Here is a 22552-nt window from a genome sequence, read left to right as displayed (position 1 = left end):
CAGGAAACAATTAGGGAAACCAGCATCATGTGTAATCCACAAAAATGATCCAACGACCATCAAATGAGATAATCTAGGTCTTTAATTGTTCAAAATCAGCAACACAGTGATACACTTGCAGGCTGTTCATCTATGGAAATTGTGCTTGACATCTTACTAAAGTGGCTTTATTATTATTATTAACAACATTTGGAGTTTCTGATAGTACATACGTGGGGAAAACTCAGCAGTGATAACAAATGTATTTACAATCCAGTTACCACTGCATCACAATTTACTGCAGAGAAATACTTCATTATAATATGAAAAGTAACAACTCAAACATTCCAGCTATTAAAAAGAAATTTGAATAAAATAAATGAAATGGCAACAGCAAAGATGTTAGTGCAACAGGAATACATATAAATTTATGTATGGCACAAACGCACAGGTTTTGTGGACGTTGCTTGGTAGACTAGGCTATACAACAAGCAACAACAAAGTCCTATGTTGGAACTGCTTGGCAATTCAGCGGATTGGCATCACTACCACAAAGCCCACTAGGGAAAACCTATTTGACAGCATAGCCCAGGATGTGAGGTTTGATCATGAAGTTGAGCGGGGCTTCGATGTGTCTCAGTTTGAGATCGGAGAAGCCGGCTGCCTCGAGATGCTTCCAGGTCGCCCTGGTCACCTCGCACCCGTCTCCAAAGTAGTACCACAAGGGCTGGAACACATGTTGAAAGAAGTAGATCCACGAGGAGGGATCCGCCACAACATGCTCCATGAAGTAGAGTGCTCCGCCCTGTCGGACAACAAACGATAGTAACGTCACAACGTGACGCTCACAGAAACATTATAACTTTACTTTAAAACTAAAACATTAACTACAGCAAATAAGATCGTAAGTCTTTGTTCTAAGCGGCAGGTGTATGATATCACAGTCATTGAAACCTATAGAGTTATAAGATAAGATATTCCTTTATTGATCCCCTTGGGGAAATTTGGGCGTCATAGCAGCATGGGGAGGGGGGGGGGGGGTACAGGTATGGGCATGGTAATAGTAGAAGACATAAATATAGGCAATACAATTGTAGTAAAAATAAAAATAAAGCAGTGTAAACAATATAATTAACTCTGAATATAAGCGTCTGTATGCCCCATCAGTTATGTTATACATTACATAAATATAGGCAATAAAACACTTAGGATCTGAATATATACTGAGTAAGTAAAGTAAACAAGTATACATACACAGGTGCCAGGTGCAGTATACATAAGGTACCCTAACTGGCATCATACGTTGTAGTCCCGTGTAGGTTAGGTGGTAAGAGAGACACACTGATCAGACATCCCTAGTAGTTCTCGAGTTTTAGAATTTCAAGGTAGAATTCGGAGAAAACATCCCAAAAGAACTTTACACCTGAACAGTGATATATTTACTACTAGCGGGTGGGAAATTCCCACCAATAATACAAATCAAAAGGCAACGCCTTTGAAGCGTCTCTCGATTACGAACCACATCATCTAAGTGGTAATAATAATAATAATTCATTACATTTATATAGCGCTTTTGGAGGAAGAGCTTCCCCGTCCCAATTGTCCACCTCGCCGTTGCTGATAGGCGGGGGCTGTTTTTGGTTTACTAAATCTAAAAAAGGGTTTAGTAGGGCAGGGGTTCCCAAACCTTTTCATTTTAAGACCCTCATGTGATCAGACATAGGAGAAGATCGTTGTTGTTGGATCCGATTTAGTCAATAGTTTCCGAACACTATCGTAATGTAATGGTTAAAATGGTTCAAATTAACCAACCACAGAAAATTATAGTTATCAAGTATAACTCTGGTTATATGAATGCAGGCAAAGCATCTTGCTTCACCTACTGGACTGCTCCATGCACCAATAGCTCAACGAATATTTACCAATGCACCTATCATCACAGACCAGGGATATGCCCCCACCCCCAGCTAATATAGTCTCTTTTCCGTAGTTCTTTTCAGAAACCGAATGATTTGTCTGCATTCATATAACTAGAGTTATACTTTGTAACATTATATCTGACTAATACCCCTATCGGACTAATACGTGATCGTAGCCCTGATCAATCATGAGTTTATTAGTCATGGGAAATTCCACATCACCGTGGCAACCCTACTGAGCACCAGCAGGACTGCTCCGAGCTCTGGCACATTGAGGTCTCCGTCCACCTGCCCCCTATCGCCTGTGACTGCCATGTCCCTCTTGAGGCCGTCCGTGAAACCACGTGGGATAGGATGCTGCCCATGGGAACCCCCCCCCTCAACAAGATTTAGGGGCTCCTCCAGTGACCCAGGTCTCCCTTTCTGCCGCACTGGGTCAACTCTGAGAAGAGAAAACCACTTCTTTAACATGTGCACTGTGCATGTGAAGCAGACCCAAGTGAACCACTGGGTGGGCTGCCGACATCCTGTCAAGGAGGTGCATCACTGACAGGTAACCGTCCTGCAAGATTGAAACCCCTGTATGGATGACAGTATGTCCTCTTAACTCTTAACGTTGAGGAGATAGGGGCCATCATAGAGGCCGAGTTCAGTACGATGCCCAAGTACGCCATCTGTTGGCTGGGGAAAGGAGTGCTCTTTTTCCAGTTGAAGGCAAAGCCCAACAAAGACAGATGCTCCACCAGGCCCTTTGCTGTCTCCTCTGACTGAGAACCAAAATGTTGTCCAGATAGAATAGAATTGTTATGCCCTGGTGGTACAGCGGTTCGAGTGCCGTTTCCACACACGGGAACGGGATCCTCTCGCAGTCCCCTGGAAGGCGATGTCCTGTGGGGTGGAAAGATGGGGACATGAAGGTAGGCATCTTTCAAGTCTATAGATGTGAACCCTGTCTCCCTTTTTGACAGAGCCACTGATTGATCCAGAACGGGAACCAAAAAATACCTGGAGTAGATGCCCTCTTGGAGGAACAATGGAAATTACTTCTTTGGATAGAAGCGTCTGACTCTCAGTAGAAAGGGATCGCTGTTGTGTTCGATTCTCACCCGAGAACAGGGGGTGGGGGGGCTGAAAATTGCAGGGGGTGTCCCAGTCTCACCGTTCCGTCTAGTTATTCTGACAGGTGGCACTTTTCTTGCCATACCGTATAGAATCAGGACTCTAGTTGAGGAAGGCTGGCTATGAATTTGTTGTAAGACGTGTAGGTCCCTACCGCTGTGAGCTGGTTCTGAACCAGCATCACTCATGACTCATGAGGGACCTGACTGGAAAGGGAGAGCGGGCTGGCTATGGCGGAACCGGTGTTCAACCACTGTGGGCATAGGTATCCCCAACTGTACCGAGTGAATGTGACAAGGCTCACAGCTCTCGCCAGGGCCTGATGGAGGACCACTGACTATGGGTGGTGAGAGACGAAAACAGTGGGCATGGTCTGCATGAGAACCATTTGGGTGAACTGTATGTAAGCCCAAGGGTACAATAGCCGATATCGTAAGAACCGAAGCAAGCGCAGGCAGTGCTGTGACTCAGAATGGCGCTATGGGCAGTGCTGTGACTCAGCCTGGCGCTATGGGCAGCGCTGTGACTCAGCCTGGCGCTATGGGCAGCGCTGTGACTCAGCCTGGCGCTATGGGCAGCGCTGTGACTCAGCCTGGCGCTATGGGCAGCGCTGTGACTCAGCCTGGCGCTATGGGTAGCGCTGTGACTCAGCCTAGCGCTATGGGCAGCGCTACCTGCACTGGGGTAGCTGGGAGGAAGAAGCAACCGAACGTGTCTGTGTTTAGAGGTGACTGTTACCTCAGGGGCAGAGATATGTCTGTGTTTAGAGGGGACTGTTATCAGAGTCCAGCTTAGCAGAGCCTTAACCCAGTGCGGGATCTCTCCACCTCCACTGTGTGGAAACTGGAAAGCTGATGCAACCTCATCAAAAAGGGCTCTGAAGAGGCCAAGTGGAGGCCAAGGAGGAAGTGGGCTTTCTGGGGCTCAAAGAGGGTGGTCTTAAAAGAACACGCCAACAGTAGAAAGCTATCTGGCTGCACGTTAGCCTAGCTTAGCACAATGAATGGAAGCGGAAATGGCCGGTTAGCCTAGGCATTGTCCAACTACTGTAACACCTCTCCCGAAGGCTAACCGGCCATGTCCGCTTCCATTCATTGTGCTAAGCTAGGCTAACGTGCATCCAGATAGCTTTCTACTGAACGCACAGAGAGGAAACTGGTATCCATCTTCTTGTCTCTCTGGAGAAGACGGTAAGCTAATTTCCCAAAATGTTGGCGTGTTCCTTTAAGACAGCCAGATATGTCGCTACTGAGGGTGGAAAAGGACATCACCCTGCTGGCAGTGACAGCCAGAGAGCCTGTGTGAGGTGGAGAATGGCGTTGGAAGCCATAGCCAGATTATCCATGTCCTCACAGTTGAGCGACTCTTTCCCTGCTGCCACAGGTGACAGGTAAGCAGAGAGCAACGCAGCGCTGTGGGCGGCAGTTGCACAGCACAAGCAAAGGATCCGTCGATGAGATCGGCGAGCTGTTGGTGGAGCCGCTGTTTCTGTAAATATTTCCTCTCTCCACGTGCCAAATAGCATCTGGGCAAAAAAGCTAAACCAAAGTGTTCAAGCCGTGAGATGCCCTCGACCTGGATACAAGTCAGATTTTGTGGGCTTTCAAAATGAGCATTTCCACCATTTGGGGCGCTCTCCTAAATATGCAAAACCTACCAAAAATAAGGTCTGTGCAAAACAAAGCGGAAAACATGCAGTAAATTGTTTCTAAAGAGTTCAAATACATCACTTATCAACTTTGTGAAATTTTAAGTTATTTCCTAATGAAATGCTACTGTAAGTGTTTGGGAAATTGGACAGCAACTGCATTATCCAGCAATTGCAAGTCTATTATGCTTGTTGAGGCAGGAATTGTGGTGTAGTGGGACTGTAGTTATAATCCACATGCATCCTGTCTCATACACTATCCATTCTCCACTGTGTCATCCTGTAGTGTCTCATACACTGTCCATTGTCCACTGTGTCATCCTGTCTCATCCACTGTCCACTATTATGTCCAGTGCCACACCCTACCAATATGTGCAAACAAACCGAGGCCTTGGGCTTGTTACTATTAGTTGCCAGGGCTATTATTAGTTGCATTTATCCAGACGTATCACAGCTTGATGAGGTCAAGATCGCCAGGCTTTGGTTGACGGCACAGGATATATATAGGACAGTGAAATTTCGCTTTAAAGGCCATAGGGATGCACTGTTTCACTACTGATATTGTCAAAATCTTTAAAAAGGTGTTGTAAATATAAAAATGTTATGTAGAGTAATCATTAAAAAAAGTATAATATTAATAATACATCCACAGAGCTTTTAGAAAGGTGTGGAATAAAATCGCTTCCCCCCCCAAAAACATTATTGATTAATTAATTCCTCATTTAAAAAATATTTGCAGGTCCAACATTAATGTGTGTTGTTTACATGTTGCGTGCATGTATCCCCTCCCTACTTCCCATTTCCCCACGGGCCACGTGGAATGCACCTGATTGGATAAACGACATCTAGCGGCTGAATGTTATCTATAGCACCAGAGGTCGCTGTGGGCCGTGTGGTAAGAATGCCAGCGCTTTAAAGAATAGGGATACATGGCTGTGTTTGCAGGGCTAAAACTATATGAAATATCATAGCTATGGATATAAAACTATTGCTCATTTGACATCGAGTATCTATCGTTCAATTTGTGAAAAAGATAAAAATATTTCATCCATACATTCCCGTTTTATACCGTGGTGAATATGAGTATAGTTTTAGAGTAATTCTGTCTAATCCCAGGAAACGCCGCTATGCAGCGTTTAGTGCATTTCACTAGAAACCGTGGCGTTCCTCGCCTGGATCAACAATCAATCTGAAATGAACGCTATATTATCGGTATTATGTTTCATCATGCATGCGTGAAAGGGTGGGGGTGGGGGTTTCTATGCTTCGATCGTCACCAACGGAATACGTTACACAGTATATTACACACATACGCTCCGATCGCGGGGAAGGGATTCTTCGATCAACGCAAGATTGATACCATATAGCCCTTACCTTGACTAGGATGAGCTCCAAAAAGAATATTCCAATTATCTGATCGCCATTCCAAGTACTGATGTCAATCGTGTTGCCAACATAATCCACCAAAGAACATGAACCGGGAGTGCTTGATTATCCTCAATCCATGTGTTATAAACGCTACTCCTGCCCGACTAGGAAGACCCAGACCGGACTTTTTAGATCGACACACAGGCCAAGCCAGAGGGTTTCAAAGGATGTGCAATACCGGCCGCAAGGCGGCATTGGACGGTTGCGATCTCAGACTCATCCCCAATGATAACACAGGCTCCCTCTATGGATTATGAATGGGAATATCGAATAAAAGAAATAACGATAGAAAACCCGACTTTTCTCGGGTTTGGCGCCCAAGCGATGGCGAGTTAACCTGACTTATCTCGGGTCTGGCGTCCAATGTGTTAAGTATTACTTTACCTGAACAGTATATATCTAGATTCTTCACTGCTTGCTTAACTAATAGTAACAGCTCTTTGGACCTCATTGAGTTGACAGCAACAGATTCCAAATGCAAAATACCACACTTGATGAAATGAACTCTAGACCCTTTATCTGCTCCTTGTAAATGAAATAATGAGCGAATAACATAGACACCTGATTGATTGATTGATTGAAAACTTTATTAACAGATTGCAGAATGGGTACAATACAGTGCGGCTCAATACACACAATTGTTAAGGGGATGCAGACCAGAGAAAGACTTTCGTCTTGTTTACATCAGTGTCCACCATTTTCAATTCATCGTAACATTTATGACATACACGACATACAGATAAACAGTACTGTTACATCCAAACATTTCTGACATACAAGATATACAAATATACAGTACTGTTTAAGAGACAGAGTTTCTAAAAGAGAGTATATACATTTGAGTGGGAAGAAACTGTACATTGGAGGGGGGGGGGGGGGGGGGGGGTTGGATATTTTGGATATTTACAGGGGCCAGTTTCTAATTGTAGCCTCTCGTAGGTGCTCTTTGAGAGCGGTTTTGAAGGTGGGTAGGGATTCACATTATTTTAGGGCTGTGGGTAGGGCATTCCACATTGATGTGGCATAATTGCGAAATGTGTTTAGTCCCTTGTTTGAGCCGAATCTGGGTTGAACATGATTTGTGGATCTCCCTCTGGTGTTGTGGTTGTGGTATTCACTGACCTTTTTTCGACATGTACATGGGTACCTTAGTGGTGTAGTGTATCTTGTAGTCCAGGCCCATTGCAAGTTGCTGTACTCTGTCGTCTACTCTAAGCCATCCTAGGTTGTCAAAATGGGCAGGGGTGAGGTGGGTTCTAGGAGTAAGGTCAAGCAGTAGTCTGACCAGTTAGTTTTGTGATGTTTGTAATTAGGGCTGGGCGATAAAACGATAACTATCGCAATAAATTATTTCCTCGAAATAAACATGAAACGTGGTCGCAAAGTTTCGATATATCGATTTTCCAAGCTTGGATATGAGCACACGCACTAACAACCAATCAGTGAAGGAGATGGCCGACAGCGGAAGGAGACCCGCTGTGCACCTCTGGGTAGAGAGGTAGGACTCAAGTAGTAAACAAGGCTGGCTAGGATAATTAGCTTGCATGGCGCTATTTTATAGTTTACGTGCCGAGTGGGTGTGTGGCATGAATTCTGAGGCCACGGTTATAGTAGTGTGGGGTATACGGTGGACGTCGTTGCAATGTATTGGGGCGGAACCGAGTATTTTAGGGTGATATTTAGTACATTGGGAACAAGGCTGGCTAGGATAATTAGCTTGCACGGCGCTATTTTATAGTTTACGTGCCGAGTGGGTGTGTGGCGTTGAATTCTGAGGCCACGGTTAGAGTAGTGTTGGGTATGCGGTGGACGTCGTTGCAATGTATTGGGGCGGAACGGAGTATTTTAGGGTCATATTTAGTACATTGTCATGGGATACACCGCTTGCTCTGGCTAACTGCTAACGTGCGCGGACTGATGACGACATCAACTCGAGACATTCGCAGCAGCAAAACAAGTCTATTAATAGCCCGTCCATCGGCGCCGGGCATAAGAAGTTAATTAAACTTGACAGACATTATATCGACGATAATTATCGATATCGAGTTGTATGAAAATAATTTTATAATTTTATCGCAATAACGTTTTTGGCCATATCACCCAGCCCTGTTTGTAATCTTGTTTTTAGTGCCTTTGAGGTGCTTTGGTACCATGAGGTGCAAGCATAGTTGTAGTACCCTTGAATGAGTGCTCCTGTTAGAGTCTTCGGGGTATTCTTGTTTACCAGAGAGGAGATCCGGTACAAGAATCTTGTTCGTTGGTTGATTTTTTTGATTACATTGACAGGGCTGTACGCTAAGCTTTTTCACTAGGGGCACACTTGAATATTTTTTAGGGGCACATTTTTTATATTTTAATATTTAATATTTTTAGGGAAACATTTTTAAATAACAATTTTACCATTATTAAAAAAATATGTTCCTCCTGCCTCATTACTGTGGTCCTTTTATTTAACATTTAAGTGCGTTTGTTTTCAGGTTTGTATCTTTTATAATGAACCAACTGAGAAAGTGTGTAAATCACTAATAGAACAAAAACAACAAACTGTGTGTGTGTGTGTGTGCGCGCGCGCGCTTGTGTAGTGCTCCTTGAATGAGATCACCACAACACACACACCATTGCATTAACACTTTAAGGACCAGCCACGAGTTTATACGTGTTACGGTGCCATGCGTTGTGGACCGTAACACGGTTGTTATTGTTTTATTCCATATTAATAACGCTATTAACGTCCCCGATCGACTTGCTGGACCTACCCGCATATTTGAATTTCAAAACATGCAATACCGGCCAGATCCGCTTAGGGGCGCCATCGCTCCACTGCAGTATCATTGAGGGCGATTGAAAAAAAATGTTTACTGTCTGTGGGCGTTTCATATGAGCCTCGATCCCAGCCGAACATACTCCATCTTTTATCCCGTTACCGAACGCAGATTTCAGCCTGGAATAATGGGATTTATGATCAGCCAATGGACATATCGATCTACCAGATTCCGATGACTAATGACGAAATGCTGCCGGCGATCACATGGGCTGACGGTAGGATACTATTCCCCCAAATTACAGCTGGATTGGACATTGTTTTAAAACGCAACGTGATCGATCAGTGAAAATGGCTACTTGAACGCACATTATATTGCTAATCAATAATAGTAATCGGCGTCCCCCGCCGCCCCCATTTCATCCATAGATGCTCTGTAATAGTCCGGATGCTACGCAGTTTGTTTTATTTCATTCGTATATATACAGCAGAAATGGCGTTTGATATAACGTGACTAGCCTTTAGCCTATTATCTAGCTCCCCAGAAAAAAGACGAGGCGAAAACTGCGATAAACCTTATATTCACTAGGGGTGGGAATCACCAGTTTCATCACGATACGATACGATATCGATTCTTTGGACAACGATACGATATTTGCCGATATCACAAAATCTGCCACGATACGATACGATACGATTCAATTCAGGTGCCTGCGATCGATATGAGGCGATATTATGTGCCCATTTAACACAATCAGTCACATTTAGATCAACTAAAAAAAGGCTACGGAAATATCAATTGATGTATTTATTTTTGAGCTCTTCCAGACATTTAAATGAAAAACAATCTATTGTTTTTAATACAAATAGACCTCCTGTTCACTTTTGTTTTTATATATTGAGCTTTAACACACACACAGACACACACAGACACACACACACACACACACAGTCCCCCCACAGCCCCCACCCCTCCTCCTTCCAAGTCCCCTCTCCACTCTCCTGTTCTCTCTCACGGTTAGCTGCTTAGCTTTTAAGCAGCCAACGCGACGTTCATTTAGATATTTAACGCGACGTTGGCATAAAGGAATGGCGACGATGCAACGCCTGTTAGATGCATTTGACCCGTTGCGGGGAAAAAACTGCACAGACTTATATCGGCTCGCAAAATAGACGCTCTGAGTGCTTTACAGCAGACGCAAACACTGCTGTAATGTCTACACGGAGTTTCACAATACTGGGCGCCGGCGGATATGACTCGCGGGGATTTTCAAAATAAGAGTATCGCAATATGAATCGATCTTTTTACGTTGCGTCGATCCTATTTGATTATTGATAATAGATCGATATATCGATCTGGATCGATGTATTGTCCCACCCCTAATATTCACGGCGCTATAAAATGACAACCAACCGATGGATTTTTATTTTCTTTAAGCCATTATGAAGGCACGGTTTATGCACTCAAGTGACAATGAGAATGGACAGATAGCAATACTATAAAGTATATATATAGCTGTTAGAAAGTACATCGGTTTGTTGACAAAGCGTTGTCCTCCAGCCATATATTACACTGCAAGCCGTGGTCGTCAATGTGTTAATCAGGAGGACAAGAAACTCTGCATACATTTGTTTCACAATGAAAAGTGCTTTAGAAATCAAATGAATTATTATTATTGTAAATAACCCCATGAAAGGTTTATTATTTTTATGGGTAATTACCTGCTTCATATTTGTGATGTTACTGGTTTCAGTGTGTGCCTAAAGTGATCAATGTGTTGGGCTGTTTATAGAGATCTATGCCAATTAATGGTTATGTATATCCGGGAAATTTTTTTATAAGAATTGAGAGGTATTTGTATATGTGGCCTTTATTTTGAAAACCGTGTTGCGACGCAACCTTATTTACATTTGCGCTTTTGACAGTGAAATGTTCAGTCCAACTTAGCTCGAAGGAAAGACTAATCAAAAAGGTTTAATTGACCCGTATGAGGCTCTTACGGTAGGACTTTGATTGTTTATAGAAGTGGAATATAATACTATGCAAAATGAGAAATAAACAGTGATTTTACCAGCAGTATAGTTGCAAGCCACTTTCATTTCAAATACGGGGAACCGTCGCATGGCTGAACCTGAACGTTAGAAGTGTCCGTGTCCCCGTCAATCAATCATCACATCATCACGTCAATCATCATCATCTTATCATCTCTCCACATCGGACATGGTTGTCATAAGATGGACTGATATCCACTCCGTTCTTCTTGCAGAGCAAAATTAGCGGCTTAAACTTATTGAAAGGAAGTTCACATTCAGTTTTGTTTAGATTGTTCGCTAGGAATTATGGGATTTGGTGTTGGATGTATAGACGCAGACAGGGACATGGTCTTTAATCGCACAATAGACTACAACTACCAAGTGGCCCAGATTCACTCCACACGCGAATATTTTTTCCACACAGGCTATCGCTGTTGCGATATGATAGTCTACTGTTATCAGCGAGCCAGGTGCAGATTCTGCCAAGTTCAGAGCTGAGGGCTTTTTCAACCTGCAACTTGTTCCTGTCAGAGACCAGTAGGGCTGAGTCGTCCGCGAACAGGAACAAGTTGCAGTCACAAGCTGATGACATGTAATTTGCATAAATTAGGAACAGTAACGGTTCTAGTATGCTTCCTAGTGGAACACCACAGCTCACTGGGAGGGGGGGGGGGGGATAGTGTACCGTTTACCTCCACCATCTGTTCTCTCCCCTCCAGGTAGGATTGCATCCAGCTCACTGATAGACTATCAAAACCAATTGCTTTTAGCTTGTCAATCAGAATGGAGTGATTGACGGTGTCGAAAGCCTTTTGGAGGTCCAGAATGACCATGCCGAAGTATTTGCCCGCAGAGAAGGCATGTGTCAGTGGAGTGGGATGTTCTGAAGCCAGATTGGAATTCGTAGATTAGATTTTTTTTCACAAGGTACTTTTCGACCTGTTTGTAGTAAAAAAATGTCCATGACTTTCGAGATGGAGGTAATTTGCTGCCTTTTTTGTGCAGGGGGGGGGGGGGGGGGGGGGGGGGGGGGGGGTCACTCTCGCAATTTTGACATGTCCCTGTTTTATGGAGATGGAACAGCTTAGCAGCCAATTGCCCAATTACTTTTGGTATATGTATAATGTAGTGCTGTCAGGCGTTTAAAAAAATGTATCTAATTAATTACAAGATTTGTAATTAATTAATCGAATTAATCGCATTTTAATCGCATAACCATTTTATGCCTGATATTCTATTCTATAATCATTAGGGATGCCCCGATCGATCGGCCAGCGATCGGTATCGGCCGATATTCAGTATAAATATGAGATAGGTGAATTCCGATAATGCTTTATTTTCGCCGATCGTGAAAACCGATCGAAAAACATGATCCAATTCTTAGCGGAGTTCTCACTCGCTGACTTCTCTCTCAGGCACACAGAGCTGCAGCGCACTGTCCCTCCCCCTCCTCCTGCCCCTCCCAAACCTGTGTCAACAGAGGCTCCTAGTCTGCTCTAGTCTAGTGCATGAGACCTCTGTGAGCTAACATTAGCTACCTAGCTATCGTTACTGTTTAAACAAAATGACCCAGTCAACTATTCACTTTTAGTTTAATACATGAGGCATTGTCTAACGTTATCTAGCTGGCTAGCTACTGATAGCTCCTGATATCAACAAATGCTCCAGCAATAGTCGAGTGCATGATACCTCCGTTAGCTCGGTAGCCAACGTTAGCTCACGTTAGCTCACTGTTTAAATGAAATGTCCCAGTAAACTAAATAGTTCACTGAGGCGTTGTCTAACGTTATCTAGCCGGCTAGCAGTAGCTACAGATAGCTCCTGATATCAACAAATGCTCCAGCAATAGTCTAGTAGTGCATGATACCTCCGTTAGCTCGGTAGCTAACGTTAGCTCACGTTAGCTCACTGTTTAAATGAAATGTCCCAGTAAACTAAATAGTTCACTGAGGCGTTGTCTTAACGTTATCTAGCCGGCTAGCAGTAGCTACAGATAGCTCCTGATATCAATGTCTTTTATAACATTGATTCGATGCGTAGTCGAGCCCCTGGCTTGCACATCGCAGTCACGAAAGGGGCTAGCTGAGGGCATGCTGAATGTGATTTGACCAAAGCAGAGTATACACACAGACAGTGGAGCTGTTTGCAGATAGCAAGCATTTTGACTTGTTGCGTGGTGGCGATGTCTCGCAGATAATACAACTACAAGTATGATTATATAATATATATATTTTATAAAAATAAAAATAAAGTATATATTTACATTTATTTTTAATTTTTTATATAAAACCAAAAACGATCGGTATCGGCCGATATGGCTCATAGACGATCGGTGGCAAAAAACGTGATCGGGGCGCGTGAATATTTTCCCTAACGGGGTTGCACTTCCACGTTCGGTTTGCGCGATCTGATTGGCCACTGACGTTTCTGGTCATGTGACATGTGCGCCAATCGTGTGACGCCTGTTTCTGCGCCTATTTCCGCCTCGAACAGCCTGCAAACTACCTAACGCCTAGTTTATCACTGGTTAAGCTTAGGCGTAGGGGTGGGCGATATATCGAGTATACTCTATGTATCGCGGATTGTTCTACCCGAGATGTAGTACTGTACTATATCGCGAACATCGAGTATTTAGTTTATATGGCGCCGCCCGCGGCCGAGAGACACTCGCAGTGCTTTCCTCGAGAAGGGACGGCGGAGCTATAGGCTAACGTTAGTGTAGTCAGGGCTGTACAGTGCGATATAATGTTGCGGTTGTAATTTCATTAGACAGACCAGCGCGGACCTTTAATAACATGTAATTTAATTGACACGAGCAATGAGCTAACGGTAGCTGCTAACCAAGGTATCCATTAGGATTATGCTAAGCTAACTAGCGATAGCTGCTAACCCTGGTAAACGGTCAAAGCGGACTCCACAAGACTAGTTCCATTCGTGAGGAAATGGGGTGGGTTATATTGACAACGCTTGACAACAGCAGTTTAAACATAACTTCATATTTATTAGTTATTCGTTTCTGTATATCATTCAATTTCCATCTCCGTGTGTCTCCATCTCCATCTCTTCCTGTTTACATTCGAGTGTGACGTTATCACCTACGGCAGACGATCAAAACGCGAACCTAGAACAAACCCCAAGGGGGGGGGGGGCTGGCTCTCTTGTTCATTCTCGTCCCCTCTCTCTCTCTCTCTCTCTCGCTCTCTCTCTACATTCAATGATTTAAAGTAGCCAAACGTTACAGACAGTATAAATACTAACTGGATAGTTGATGATATAAACATTTAATTTCATTATCTGAAATATTCTAAAATCATTAAGTCTGCTATAAGCCATTATACCTTTGTGTGTGATTATTATTTTGTCACAGTAGGGTGTGTATATATATACATATATATATATATATGTGTGTGTGTTTGGCTAAAGTGGATAGAAAACACAGTAGTACTGTGTAAAAGTCTTAGGCACCCAAGAGTTTTTATATAAATTGTCTTAGATGTATATAATTTTTTTATTAGTGTGTCTTAGTACATTTTCATTACATTATTTTTTAAAGCATCTTCATGGTTTAATAATGCAAACATATGTTGCAGGGACTTATTATAATCATCATATTGGCGTGACTGTATGCATCAAAGGGTTAAATCAAGCATTTTTAAGTGATTTAGAGGAAATGTAAAAATATCTATATCATTTTTGGCCATATCGCCCAGCCCTACTTAGGCGACTCTTTCGAAGTTGGTTACGGTTAGAGTTTGGAATCAGGGCTGGTGTTCTATCGCCCTGCTCTAAGACAAACTCTAACCTTAACCAACTTCGAAAGAGTGCCTAAGCTTAACCGGTGATAGAAACAGGCGTCACACGATTGGCGCACATGTCACATGACCAGAAACGTCAGTGGCCAATCAGATTGCGCAAACCGAACGCGGAAGTGCAACCCCGTTAGGGAAAATAGCATTTAGCATTTCGAAAAGCTATCGTTCTCTCGAAAACGGAAAATTGAAAGATTTCCCCATAAACGGCATTTATTGGAATATTCTCGAATACACTAGACACGTTGTCATTTGTCGGCCTATTTATGAATCGATTTCAAATAAATGCTAGATTATCGATAGTATATGTGTACTTATGCACGCTATAGAAGCGGGCTGAAAATCTATTCTCTCATTTCCTCAACATCACACACACACACACATGGCACATGCTGATATCTCAGTGAATACAGCTCTGATTATCCTAAAACTGGTAACATAGACTCCTTACCTTAGATCAGATGTTCTCCAAAAATATTATTCCAATTCCTGATCGCCATTCCAAATATCGATCGCGTTTATTGATTGATTATTGGCTGCTGTAAATATATATTCCATGCTGCTTTCCAACTCGCGATCACTTCCCTCATCATCAGATCCATCGCCAGCATAATGGTGCCAGTAGGCTCCCCCCACAGGGATCTCCCAGTATAATCGAATGGCCTGCAGTTACACAGGGATAGACGATAGGGGGCGGTATTTTCCCATCTGAGCTCCTAGAGGGTCTGCTGTACCAACGGGAGACTCGGTTGATGAAATATGAATTCAGATCGCTAATAAAAAAATCAAACGTCGTCGGCACTCAACGGGGGGCATGATAAGACGACAATACACGTCACTGGCAAGTGTTAAGGGGATGCAGACCAGAGAAAGACTTTTGTCTTGTTTACATCAGGGTCCCCTATTTTCAATTCATAATGAATTGTAAGTAAGGGTGCAACTTGCACCGTGCAATCCATTCTTTGTGGATCTAGCCCACAGTATTTCTGACACTGGGAATACATTCCCTGAGATCCATAGATGTCCCTAGAATCAGATACCAAGAACATGCAAATGGACCATATTAAAAAAAAGTCTGTAAATGTGTATTCTACATTATTATGGAATGAATGAGATAAAAAAATATATATTATAAAAAAAATAAAAATATAAAATTCTTTTTTGTAATTAATTTTGAGTTAATTTTCATAACGCGATAATTTGCTGTGTAATTAATTAATCTAATTAACGCGATAAACTGACAGCCCTAGTATAATGTATAAACTGTTCCTGTTCCTAAACTGTTCCAGGGTCATTCCACTGTTCACCTGATTTTGATGTAAATCGAAATGTTTCATTTCAAGTCCATTGTGGTGTAGCGCCAAAATTGTGAAAATTGTGTCACTGTCCGAACATTAATGGACCTGACTGTAGCATAGTAGGTAGTAGGGCTGCAACGATTAGTCGACATAATCGACGACGTTGATTATAAAAAATCGTTGACGAGAAATTGTTGCGTCGATTAGTCATTTACATTTTTTTTTTTTTTTTTTTTTTGTGCACTACCTATCTTTGTGAGAGTGGCTTCTCAGGGTTCCAGACAACATCATAACATGATGATCCCATAGCAAATTTTGGACATTGAAAACATTGTTCCCCTGCAGGATATGATGATCAGACTAGACACACAATACATTACACACATACTCCTCTCACTCACACACAGCGATCAGAGTAAGACACACACATACACACTCCTCTCACTCACACACAGCGATCAGAGTAAGACACACACACATACACACTCCTCTCACTCACACAGCGATCAGAGTAAGACACACACACATTCACACTCCTCTCTCTCACACACAGCGATCAGAGTAAGACACACACACATTCACACTCCTCTCACTCACACACAGCGATCAGAGTAAGACACACACACATACACAAATTACACAGTACACACCTCTCACTCACACAGCGATCAGAGTAAGACACACACACAAATTACACAGTACACACACTCCTCTCACTCACACAGCGATCAGAGTAAGACACACACACACGGACTCCTCTCACACACAGCAAACAAAAGTTATTTAAAGTACACTTCCACTTTAATTTGTATTATTTAATTTATTTATCTTGTTATGAGTGATTGCTGTATTGTTCTTCAAATAAATTTTCATTTAAAGTGGCTTAAAGATCCAAATTCAAATGTTTCATGAGTCATTATTTTAATTTGCTATGGGATCATCATGTTATGATGTTGTTGTTTGGTCCTGACAAGAGTCTCAAAGTCTGGGGTGATGGTAGACAAGCAACTCTGAGGTCATGCTCAATGTCCAATCTGTTCCTCCGCTTTGTCTTCAGCTGGACCAGAGCTGAGAAGCCACTTTCACAAAGATAGGTAATAATAAAAAAAAAAAAAAAAAAATCATTTTTTTTTTTTTTTGGTTTGTTGTTGTTTACATTGGTTTTCGATTAGTCGACTAATCGAAAAAATAATCGACAGATTAGTCGACTACCAAATTAGTCATTAGTTGCAGCCCTAGTAGGTAGTATTAGACATTAGGCTTGGGCGGTATGACGGTATTAAGGTATACCGGGGTATTTAGAGATACCAACGGTATTGAAAATCAATACCGTCCGTCACCGTCAAAATCACAGATGCGCTTCAGTTTCTATAACAGTGAAACGGGAGTTTTGAGTGTAGTGCACACACGGAGTGTAGTGCACACACGCGCCAGCAGAGGGCGAGACCGCTCTAGTGGAGCGAGTGGGTCACAACGGTGTTCACGTTTTACGGTAATGTTGCGACAGTGCTGTGAAAATACCGTAAAGCGTTGTGACGAGAGTTGGTGTGTGTTGTTGTGGAGTGGAGCACTGGTGGAGCAAGCAAATAATCCGTCTCTTATTATATGTGAACTAAAGAGTACAAGGTTTACACAACAGCCCCCACCCGCCTTTTTATTGTATTTGTACCGTCCTGTACTATCTGCTGTCAGCTGTTTATCTCTCTCTGTGAGATACTGAGCTTTAATAACTAGCGTTAGCTCACGTTAACTAGCGTTAGCTCTGCGGCTAATCTTAGATTACCCTGAACTAAATCAATGACTAGGCTATAAAGCATTCGAGTAGTTTTCACTGCACATAGAAGTAGCCAAACAACGGGAGCATATCACCAAAACCCAGGCAATTTCTAGCCCTTAAGGAATCAAATAGTCTGCCATGGCTAGATGCTAACGCTAAAACGGTGCAGGCTTCTACCGGTGCGGGACTACCATTCTGAGAGCTGACGATGATTTGTTTACTTGGTAACAACGGGTCTCCCCCCCCCCCCCCCCCCCCCCGCTGATGAAAATGAAAGTCATACCGTCAAATACCGTGCACCGGGGTATTATATCATAAAGGTTTGCCGGTGTGAAAAAAAGGATACCGCCCAAGCCTATTAGACATAGTATCATAAATCATAGTACATAGTATAGTAGTATAGACATAGTATCATAGTAGATAGTAGTATAGACATAGTAGCATAGTAGTATAGACAGACATAGTAGCATAGTATTTATTTATCTGTATTTATGTATCTATGTTGTCAGTTAGTAGGTAGGTGTGTAAGCCTACCCACGTTGTATGTTTTTGTTTGTTTATTTTTTGTGATCAAGCTCCCTCCAAAAGCTTTTAATAGCTTCTTGGGAGACCTGGCACATGCACACAATTGCGTCGTTGTTGTTTTCACATGAAGATATGTACATGTAATATATCGTGTGTGTGAATAAATAAATTCATTCATTCATTCATTAGTAGTATAGACATAGTATCATAGTACATAGTATAGACATAGTACATAGTAGATAGTAGTATGCATGTAGTACATAATAGATAGTAGTAGTATAGACATAATATCATAGTATATAGTAGTATATATAGTAGCATAGTACATAGTATATACATAGTTAGTATATAGTAGTATAGACATAGTATCAGTTCATAGTATAGTAGTATAGACATAGTAGAAAAGTACATAGTGAAAGACAGTACGAAGGTTAGGCCTAATACCTCTATCTGTGCAGCACTGTATGGAATGGTTACATCATTCAGGCCAATTGACTTTGAACTTAATCATCAGTTGTTATATTAGCTTTTGAACTTTGTGCCACATGCACCTTGAATGGCTGTGGTGTCATGCTGGAACGGCTGTAGGCTGATTAACCACTGACTTCATCAAATACTTCAAAAGAGGCATGCGTGAACTTTGTCCCACGGTGTGGAAACATGTCTGCTTTAAACGTTTCAAATTGCCAATAAGTGTCATAGGGCTTGCCAATAGGGAGGTGTAGTCTGACGTCACTGGTTGTTCCACCCGTATAGGGATTTATCATTGGGAAAATGGATTATCGGCTATTGTAACAATTCTGCCGCATGAACATTGGCAAGCTTTCCATTTTTGCACAAAATGAGTTCCCTTCTACCACTAACATGATTGTTTAAGCATTTTTGGTTGAAACAAAAGTAGTTATAAGGTTTTTAATTTGTCGTAAAAAAGAACTACATTTACCAGTAGGCAGCCGCATCCTGTTAGACTGTCGCCTAATCCCCATCACGGCCAGCTGATACCAAGCTAGCTTAGTAGCTAACGTTAACGTTACCCAGCTAAACGTACTAGACGTTAGCATTATGTCTACTGTCGTGAACCATTTTAAATCGGGGCATGTAGAGGAGTTTCGGGAACGAGTAAAATGTGCAGGTCCTCTTCTCAGACCTGTGGGGCAAGCACTGCACACGCATCATGCCGGCTAGCAAGCTAGCTAGCTACACGTCACGGCCCGTTGATACCACGATAGCTAATATCTAATAGCTAATAGCTAGTGATTTAATATGCAGCGAAATAACGTTATACGATTTAAAATATAAATACAAATATGGTAACGTGATTGTTGCTTTTAAAAATGGTGGTTGGCTTTAGAGATGAATGGTTATGATCACCAGAGAGATACTAGCCACAGATTCAGGGTCAGTTATTTTCCCATTGTATGAATTGTTAAGCTTATGGAATGTAAGGGAAATCTGATCTTAGGTCTGTGACTACAGGCAGGAGCAGTGGTGCAGTCGTGGTCACACGCGGTTACACGCCGTGTTACCAGATCACTGAGGCAGAAGTACGCGCGATCGCGCACGGATGTGTACGCGCACACAAAAATGCGCTGTATCCATTTGTTGTGACTAAAGTACCCGGCCACCGTTTTACATAACAAAAAGCGCAGGTATAAGTGTCTGGGTGTTGGCTATCTGAATGCATCTCCCCCTTCATTCTGTGTGACACAGGCAGTGGAGGTGAATACTAATGTGGCTCGGAATTCGTGATGGGGGTCTACCTGCTTATGATATTGAATCAAGCGTCTGTGCTGCGCGCCAGCTTTCCACGCGCACATTCACACAAATAGAGAGCAAGAAGAGCTTGTATGATAGAAAGATTGCACTTGCGTATATGCGCTTGTGTGTGTGCGTGTGTGTGTATAAATCAGTTCTGTGCGCATGCACGTACCCGCGCGCGCGTGCACGTGGCGTGGCGTGTTACCAGTTCCCATATTACGACTGCACCACTGGGCAGGAGGCTACGCTGTGGTGACGTCACTCAGCAGCGCCAAATTGCAGTGTAGTTTCCCAGCGAACGAAAGCATAAACGTTGTTATTTTGCTACATTTACGATTAATTGCGAATATTTTCATGTTGAGCTATAGATTGTGGATAAATACGCACAGAAAGGTACACCATGCCAACGTTAATGCTTTATTTATCTAAAACGAGCCGATTTAGAAATGGTCAATGGGGAAATACATTAAGTGGAACAGAGGGTGGAACAGGAAAAAACTAAAATGACGTAACCACTACACCTCCCTATAACGGGCAAGGAATTTAAATGCTGAGTTGACAGACACACCAGAAAGGTTAACGCCCACTCCAGGGGAGCCAAGTGAATGCTGGGTTCACACACACGTGCGTGAACTTCACTTGACTTATACGTAGGTACAGACAGCTGCTACTTTCTGTAGGCAATCCATCACCTCTGAGTTGTTTATGATTTTGTAACAGTGGTCTCTTTAACAAACGTCAGTGCGTTACATTTTCGTGTGGGGATGGTACAATGTTGAACTAGGTGGTAAAACTGCTTTTTGAATGCCCTCCAACTGACTGAAGATTCTACCTTCTTGTTTTGCTGCATTTAAAAGTATGCTCTCCAACCACCGTGTCGACTTTTACCTGTCTTTATTGTTTATTCTCATTTGTTGTGCCTATATTATGAATCTACTGTTAACGGTGTCTTGTTTCGTAAGCTAGTCGTCGCTGCAAATGTGGGTAACCCCGGTGTCTTGAGTGAAATACAGGTTTGAAATGATTGTGAGAAAATTATCATATAATCACGTTTATTTCTCTACAAGTGCATGGGTGTGTGAGAGCTACTGCGTGGGGGCTGTGTGTGGCAGGGCTACTCACAGGCCGCAATATGCGGTGCGCTTCCTGCAGAGTCTTCGGGACGTTGTTGACGGAGCAGAGCACCAGTGTGCAGACCACGACGTCCACAGACCCGTCCTCGATCAGCCCCATGTCCTCTCCCTTCGCGACCACGAACCGCTCGAATGTCAGGTGGTCGTTGTCGGCCAAGCTCTTCTCTAGGTATTTCTGGAAGTGAGGGTTCGGGTCGGTGCAGATGACATTGCATCCGGACGGGTAGAACTCGAAATTGGCCCCGCTGCCACAGCCGATTTCCAAGATGTTGAGCGGTCCACCGGATTCGCTGAACTCCGAGAGGCTGCTGAACAGATCCTTCTTTTTGTCGCGCATTTTCTTGTTATACGCCGCAGATATTTTGTAAATAAGTAACGGGAAGAAACGCTTGTATATCTGGTACACGCCCACCACTTTCAACAGTTGAAGGGGTGAAGTTACCACCGTTACCAACAACGTCAGAAAATGCATAACAAGAGCCATTTTCGCCTCCTGGTCGTGGCGGCGTGCGGGATGGAAGACAGTGGCGGCTGCGTCGTGTGGCCAGAGGAACCTTAGGTCCAGCCTCTCTGGCCATGGCCGCTATTTATTTATCCCGGTTCCGGAATCACCTGTTGATGTCGCCATTGCACAGGTGAAAATCCCACCCATTTCTACCTAAGGAATACGAGACCTGTATTCTATGTCTGTATATTATATCCCTTAATATCTTACTAGTTAGTTAGCATTAGGTGCCCCTCCTAGTGTACAGTCCCCTCCCCATCATATGTATACTTTGTCAGGATCTACGAGTATATGTCACAAATGTATCAGTACTAAATACCTATATGTCCCTATGCCATAAATGTCATGTATGTTGAGTATGTCATAAATGTCAATATGAAATGAAAATGGGGGACCCTGATGTAAACAAGACAAACGTCTTTCTCTGGTCTGTATCCCCTTAACAAGTGTGTGTATTGAGCCGTACTGTATTGTTCCCATTCTGCAATCTGTTAAATAAAGTTTTCATTCATTCAGTTATACTTATACCGCTGGCCAGTATGACTTACTTACCATAGTGCTTTTATACCTGTATCACTGTACATAATAAATAATACTATAACACTGTACATATACATCTTATTAGCATTATTACTCAGTAGTGCTCGTTTATATACCACAGTTTAATCACTTGTACATGTATATTGCTATTACACTTTACTGTTACATTTACACTCTGGTTAGATGCCGACTTATTTTCGTACTGTATAATGACAATACATTTGAATCTAATTTGGTAAAAATTAATAATTTTCAAAAAATAGCCTTCTTGTTTCTGTACTTGCATGTAATTTTAGCCACCTTGACTGTTAGTTTCATT

General features: G+C 42.7%; 1 protein-coding gene across 1 annotated transcript; it reads right to left on the bottom strand.

The window, feature by feature from the left end:
• Nucleotides 1-21703, bottom strand: tmt1a.1 (thiol methyltransferase 1A, tandem duplicate 1). Its single transcript, XM_084317803.1, has 2 exons — nucleotides 21178-21703; nucleotides 1-784 (listed from the first exon to the last, which is right to left on the bottom strand). The coding sequence occupies exons 1-2, from the start codon at nucleotides 21670-21672 to the stop codon at nucleotides 551-553; spliced, it is 729 nt and encodes a 242-aa protein (XP_084173929.1). The 5' UTR covers nucleotides 21673-21703; the 3' UTR covers nucleotides 1-550.
• Nucleotides 21704-22552: the final 849 nt, after the last annotated feature.

The sequence above is a fragment of the Notolepis coatsorum genome (genome assembly GCF_963971535.1).
Source record: "Notolepis coatsorum genome assembly, chromosome: 6".
Classification (NCBI taxonomy): domain Eukaryota; kingdom Metazoa; phylum Chordata; class Actinopteri; order Aulopiformes; family Paralepididae; genus Notolepis; species Notolepis coatsorum.
This window is presented reverse-complemented; position numbering and strand designations above follow the sequence as displayed.

Excerpts from the sequence above, each read along its gene's own strand:
- tmt1a.1 (XM_084317803.1), bottom strand. The coding sequence starts at position 21,672 with ATGGCTCTTGTTATGCATTTTCTGACGTTGTTGGTAACGGTGGTAACT. Across the intron at positions 785-21,177 it reads CGCACCGCATATTGCGGCCT|GGCGGAGCACTCTACTTCAT; the intron begins GTGAGTAGCCCT and ends GTTGTCCGACAG.